General features: G+C 39.4%; 1 protein-coding gene across 1 annotated transcript in view; it reads left to right on the forward strand.

The window, feature by feature from the left end:
• The first annotated feature begins 5,821 nt into the window (after nt 1-5,821).
• LOC133641468 (junctophilin-3-like) overlaps nt 5,822-7,500 on the forward strand; it is a 116,391-nt gene continuing 114,712 nt past the window's right edge. The window contains exon 1 of the mRNA XM_062035207.1: nt 5,822-5,860. Within this exon, the coding sequence (XP_061891191.1) occupies nt 5,822-5,860 (39 nt within the window). The remainder of the gene's footprint in view (nt 5,861-7,500) is intronic.

Here is a 7,500-nt window from a genome sequence, read left to right on the forward strand (position 1 = left end):
TACAGTGGATGTCAGGTGTAGATCCCACAATGGTGTTTGTTTACATTTTGACGCCAGTGAGCTACAGTGTGTAGTGAAGCATGTTTAGCTAATCCTCGTCCTGCAGGGATGATACTTGTAAGAAACGTACTCTATTGTCGCCATGGAGACGAGGATTAGTGATTTAGAAGTAGCTAAAACACTGCCGACTGCGGCTAAACTTTAGCGCTAGCTAGCTAGCCATGTCGTAAAGCCACCTCTTCCGGTGGGCATTTCAGTGTTATAACTTCACCTTTATTGTTACTTTTTAAGCCAAAATGCGTCCGTTCTCCCTATTCTGTCGACACGCTGTGTCTGCTTGTAAGTACTCCGTGTGTGTGCACTGCGGAACATGCTCGTCTGCTCGGAAACCAGCAATGACACGACGTGACGACGACGGGGGGCGCGGGGGGACTGCGTTACTTTCAGAGGCAGGTATCGTACAGAATATGATTCATCTAGTATCACGGTACTATACTAATACGGGTATACCGTACAACCCCTACCACATACATAATTCCCCCCCAAATAGAAACAGTAGTAAGCAGTAGTAGTTAGCTACTTTTTGCCTGCCCCACATTTGGCTCCAAACCTGCATGATGGACACATCAGCCCTGCTAACATCAGCGACAAATTGACTGGAGGCCATTTCCATATACTATCATAAGTGAGGTGTGGGGGTTGTAGGTGTGGAGCCCCAGGCAAAGTGCAGGTGAAATGCATTTAATAACACAAAAAAAGTGCTGCAGGGAAATGCAAAAAAAAGGCTAAACCTTCACAAGAAGCATAGGGAAAGCTCTGCAACATGGAGATACAAAGCACCAATGGGCCCCACTTCAGCAACCGTTCTTAAGAAACAAATGATGTACTTAGGCCGCTTACAGAAGTTTTTAAGGAGATTTTTGTATTCACCAATGTTTTCTTAGCTGGGATATTGTTCGTAGGTAAGAACAAAATCTAACGAACTGCTCCAGAGCACTCTTAGGTAGGCCCTATCTGTTCTTAAGTGTGACAAGTTCCCCTTACTTCTATTGTCTAATGTTAAATTAATATCATACATAGATAAACAGCTATAGATAGAGATAGATAGATAGATAGATAGATAGATAGATAGCATAGATAGACTAGATAGATAGATAGATAGATAGATAGATAGATAGATAGATAGATAGATAGATAAGATAGATAGATAGATAGATAGATAGATAGCAAAATGAGCAATATATAGACATTTCAAAATACAGTGTGCGTGCACGCACGCACGACACACACACACACACACACACACACACACACACACACACACACACACACACACACACGCACACACACACAATGAAGAAGAGAGCAGTAGAGAGGCAGATTATTACTGTCACTGTGTTACGCAGTCATAACAGCTAGAGATTACAGTAGTCATTTGTTGTGTCTGACATCCTAATACAACCACACAGCCGCACTAAATAAGCATCCCAGGTCAATGCAAAGTTAAGAAAAAAAACGGAACAAAATTCACCGAACGTCTTGTCTTATAATAAAGTCAGAGTGATTGCGCCTCTCTAGGATGTAAAATGATTCAGAGCAACGAATCAAACTGAAGCGAGCAGACAGAAATGAAGTGAATCACGTTGTGGTGCTTGGTTGTAAAATGCCTCAGTGTGTCATACATAAGGGAGAAAAACACAGCCTGAAATAGAAATTGCTTGAAAATCAATTACTTGTCAAATATAGTGTTACAAGGTGTGTATCCAGCGGCATCAGAGTTGAGATGGGCTCCCCCCCGCACTTGTACAAGTGTCCTCAAGAAGGATGCTGAATCCCTGTTGCGACTTAAATCTCTCCACTGTGGGACTGGAAGAGATTATCTTCTTCTTCCACTGGTCACCGTGGTTGGAACGTGATCACATGGGCCAGGCCTCATTTACTGTAGTGTCTAAGATTTAAAAAAAAAAAAAAAAAATTCTTTGATATTAATATGACAGCTGCCGTGCTTGATGTAGACATTGGTGCTTTTATATGGAACATTTCCATGCAATTGTTTTTTTTTTCCGGTCACCTTGCTCATTTACTGGGCCACTCGTTGCAGAGGTAGAGCTCATTTATCGGAACCACACCTGCCCCATAGGCCAATGAAAATAAAGGCGTTAACCAGGGTAGGGTTAACGCCTCTATGATCACGCACTGTGCGTAGGGCCCTACGATCTGTGGGAAAGCCCATTGTGCGTGAAATGTAAAATGTATGTAAAATGGGGTGGCATGGTGTGGTGGGTAGAGCAGCCATGCCAGAAACCGGAGGGTTGCAGGTTTGCTCCCCGCCCCTTGCCATCCAAATAATTTTCCGTTGTGTCCTTGGGCAGGGACACTTCACCCTTGCCCACAGTGCCACCCACACTGATGGGTGGTGGCCGGAGGGGCCATAGGCCCCGCCTCCGTCAGTCTACCCCAGGGCAGCTGTGGCTACAAATGTAGCTTACCACCACCAGGTGTGAATGTGGAGTGAATGAATGGTGGGTTCTCACTTCCCTGTGCAGTGCCTTGAGTTTCTAGAAAAGTGCAAATCTGTCATGTCTGTGTGATCATGTTTTGTTTGGCCATGTGCTTTTTTGGATTTTGTCACTTCCTGTTTTTTCACTCCCTGTTTTGTTTCCATGACAACCCATTAGTTTTCACCTGTCCTCATGTCACACACCTGATTCATTTGCACTCACGCACCTGTTGTTAATCATGTCTGTGTTATTTAAGCTTTTCATTTTCTGTTGGTTGGCCTGGCGACATCACATTCATGCTCTGCACTCTTGACACGCTGCTTACTCTGTCCAGGTCATAGTTCATGCTGCTCTTTTTTTTGCCACGTAAGTTTTTTGTTTATTCAAGCCACTGTTTTGTACCTCCGCTGTGAGCGCCTTTTGTTTGTTCCTTTTTTTCCATAGTTCTGCCTTTGTGTTAGTTTTGTTTCATTAGCCAAGTTTGTTCCCCGCCTTGTGCGCGCCTTTTGTTTATACTTTTTATAGTCTATTATTAAATCATGTATTTAACTTCACGCCATGTCCGGTCCAATTCTTATGCATCTCGGGAAAACAAACCACTTCATAGTCCACGTCTTGACAAAATCAAATCCATTATTATTATTATTATAATTAATATTATAATTAATGAATGAGAGGGCGCTTCATATGAAATTTTACCACAAACATATTCCTAGCCCCTTCCTGCTCTTTTACTCATAAGGATATACTGGCAAATTTCCCCAAATAGTCCGACTGGCTCCTGTGGCGCATTGTTTGTGCTAATCTTGAACAACAGCTCTACTGTGTTCAAATTCTCCTTGGGGTTGAGTTAGGAAGGTTTATATATTCAGCTTTTAATGATGTTAAAATTCTTATTTTTCACTAAAACAATTTCCATCCATCCATCCATTTTCTACCGCTTGTCCCTTTCGGAATCGCGGGGGGTGCTTGAGCCTATATCAGCTGCATTTGGGCAGAAGGCGGGGTGCACCCTGGACAAGTCGCCACCTCATCGCAGGGCCAACACAGATAGACAGACAACATTCACACACTAGGGCCAATTTTCAGTGTTGCCAATCAACCTATCCCATAAAATAATTTTTGTACAAAACATGCATTGAAATAAATTCAAGTTTGATGTACTTTTTCTTAAGGCCCCAATTTAGCCTGGGGAAACCCTGAACGAAGGGCTGACAGCACTTTTCCCCGAGACAAAGAGCCGGCAGGAAGTCAAAACAGCCCAAAACACTATACTGCGCCCTCATGTTGGGATGGGTACTGAATTTGGTACTTTTTTAGGGTATCTTGTACTGACGAATTCCGTCGGCACCACTGGGTACCAATTCCCATAAAATCAGACATTATCATATTTTAATTATTTTGTTTGCCCGTGACGTCCCGTCTAATCGCAGATGGCAGAGGTTTAAGCGCTTGGCGGGCAAATGGACGTATTCATAGCGGACTGTCTCTATATCAGAGGTTTGCCAGACCATTAGGAAAATGTTGGTATCCCTAACTCACATTTTGTATTACAATAATCAACAACAAAAAATATTGTATTTCACTATGCATTTAATTCTATTGCAGTTTTAAAAAAAATCATTGTTCAAGCCACTTTTACAAAAGGAAAATGTTTGTTGTTTTATTTATACGACTGGCAACAATTAAATTGTATTTTATTTAGGAGGCAAATCTCCACTCAACAGTGCTGTCACTGTCTTTGTGCTATTTTGTGGTAATTTGCCAGTAAGTTGAGGCATCATGTCTGAATTGAACAGTTGTAAAAATACTGAGAGTAAATTTTTTACCCTGGTGAGCTACCGGTTTGAAACCCCTGCTCTAAGTAATGTTGCAATTTTCCATGCAAACAAAACAAGTGTGCCTGATAGAAAGTGCTCACAAGTAAAGCTACACTTTTCACAAAGCTCTATTTCGAACTTATATCGGATATACCATGTACATGCTACAGATTAGCATTTGCCATTTTAAATAGGGTGTTTAACACCTCAAAATTTGGTGATGAAAACTACAGCTAACATGAACGTTACAGTTAAACTGCTAGTGTGTAATAAGTGTAAGTAATAAGTAAGTAAGTACAGTTTGAATACATTGTGGGGCTTAACAAAACGCAGGATTGGCATATTCAACTTAATGACAAAAACTACTTCCTCACTACAAAAACACATCTAGAACAAACTTAAATGAATTTGCAAATAGATTAAAAAAAACAAGTTCTCAACCTGGAAAAGAACTGGACAGCACAATTATCATTAATAGTTCAGCTTGAAATGTTAAACAAATAAAAAGTAACATTTTGTTGTTATTCAAATTAACATTTATTACCACATGAGCATTGAGCACATACACCAAAGTATGTCAAATAGTTACAATTGATTCCCATGTACCGGGAAATGGTACAAATGTGGAAGGTACCCATTCCTACCCTCCTGGGAACCAGCGACCAATGCAGCGGACTTTTGTTTTTGGTCTATTTCTTTTTCAAAAGTTACAAATTTGGAAAAAAAAGTAGCCCTGTTATGCAAAACACAAATGTCCACTGCAGTTGGTGCTGGTTCTCAGGAGGGTGTGGAGTATAAGTTCATTCAAGTATAACAATAGAGCACAAAAACAAGTTGCCTCTATAGTGAAGCTATTATCATATATATCTGATTCATGACACAGAAAGAATTTTGTGAGCAAATAGATATGATCAAAATAGTATCAATTTCACAGAGTTTCCTAAGCCATTTTGAGAGCTAATGAGAAAGCAAGCTACAGTGCATGATCCTTGACGTAGGGGTGGGAACCACGGATCCCTTCATCACCAACAACACTACTAATCATGCAGACTTTGGGAGAGCCAACACTGATTATTTGGGGAAAATTATCATCCAGAACCTTATACTTATTTGAATAAAAGGAGGATGATCTACAAGTTGTCCTAAACAGATCCAGCTTTGGTGAAACACTAAGCATCATGTAGCAGTATTGCTAAGTGCTAAACAAGAAATGCAAACTACAAACATAATAAAACGATTGCTTACTGTACAATGTCTGCTCTCATTAGGGCTGACGACTGATGTTCTTATCTTCCAGTTTAGATGAAGATCCACATGAAGGGTTGACAAGGAAAAGTTTCCCTGCAGACACTGTCTTCGGTTGTGTGTGTTTGTCTCTATCTCCGTGTATAAATTGAATGTCATAGATGAATAACTTCTAAATTCATGGATAAATCTTCCTAATATCCAAATGAGAGGCATGATTTATAATCTAGGCTAACTTCGACGAGCCGAGACGCAATGCAGCAGCGGCAGCAGCAGGGACACGGCCGGCTCACAGTACAGCAGCATAAGCTACTAGTTGGCTCTCTGTTATCAACGCGCCACTAAAAATAGTTTGTCTGCGTTAGCGCTTATAATAACAATATCGCTAATATTTGGTTACCTATTCAGTTTAATTCAGATTATTTATTTAAACTGTAAAAAAAAAAATCAATACCTATGTATATACTGTAGAGTATTGTTGACGGGTTTTGGATGGTTATTTAGAGGGCTTTGTTGGCGAAATAGAGAGCCCACATTGACTCAATTGTTAGCTGACTTTTTATTAAATTATTTATTTACGATTTAGAATGCATAAAAAAAAAGAAAAAACATAAGTTTTCATGTCTCACATAAGGATTGTGAATGATAGACAGCACATCTCTTTTAAATGTTTGCATATTTCCAGTATGACTGATCTGATGATAAGATCAGAGAGCTTAAACGTTCCACCATGATGTCATCACCCCGTATCAAATGGAAATAGCCGAAGATATTCGGAGCAGAAAATGTAAAATGTTTGTGTGAATTTTTGGCATTTTGTGATGTTTAGAGGGTATTTTTATATATATATTTTTTTTATATTGCGAATTGGAAATACAATTGGATATGGTTTAATGGGTACAATGAAACACAATTAAGCATATACAGTCAGTTTGTTTTTCCATTCTATTGGTACATTAAGTTTATCTTCAAAATTAATACTTGTCATGTGAATGACTGGTCGAGGATTTCCTTGCCTTTTCCCCAAAGTCAGCTGGGGGTATACTCCAGCTCACTGAATGGGTCTCCTTACCCTGTTCATGACAGGATTATGTCAGCAGCTGTTGTCAACACAATCCTATTTTTAGGGGCTGAAATTGCCCTAACTTTTCTTTAAAAGCTGAAGAAAGAAAAATTGTTTGCATCTTTCTTTACATTGTTTACATGAAATGATAATGTATTTAGGATCCTGTCTGTTAGGTTCTGCTGCCCCAATACACTGCTCCTGGATGTGATCATGTGTTAAATGCATAGGTCGTCAAATTGTGTTCCTATGCTCAGTGTCACACGCTTTGAGTCGCTAGGAAAAAATGCTAAATAAAACAAATCCCTTATTATTATTTTTATTACTGTGCCAGAAAGACATGACAAACCTACCTGAAAGAACTCGGAGCGAGGCTATTTTGAACGGCTGCCTAACACTCAGTGCAGAAAATGTGACAAGAAGACTGCTAGTTGGCAAAAAGGGAGACAGCAACATTAATACATAATATAAGGAGTCAAATATTTGAAAAAGCTAAGCAAATGCATTCAAAACAAATTGTTAAAATATTCTGCAAAGCAAGCAGCTCTCAAATACTGTACAAAAATAGACTCCATAAGTGATGAAGCTGTTTTTTTTTTTTTTTTACTTATTACTAAGGAATGGTTTTTTTTGTTCATTGATATTGGAGAACAATTTGTTTTTGCACTGCAATATTGCAAAACCTATGCAGCAGTGGCGTGCAGTCACTAGAGGCAGGGGAGGCGGGGCCTCACCTGCCATCATGGAAAGAAAAAAAAAAGAAAAAGAAAAAAATAATAATTAAATTGTTATATGTATCCAGTGATTATACTAAAGTTATTTTCCATTTAACTTCACCAGTTTTAGATTATTTTTATTTTTATTTTCACAT

Source organism: Entelurus aequoreus, linkage group LG24, assembly GCF_033978785.1.
Source record: "Entelurus aequoreus isolate RoL-2023_Sb linkage group LG24, RoL_Eaeq_v1.1, whole genome shotgun sequence".
NCBI classification, from domain to species: domain Eukaryota; kingdom Metazoa; phylum Chordata; class Actinopteri; order Syngnathiformes; family Syngnathidae; genus Entelurus; species Entelurus aequoreus.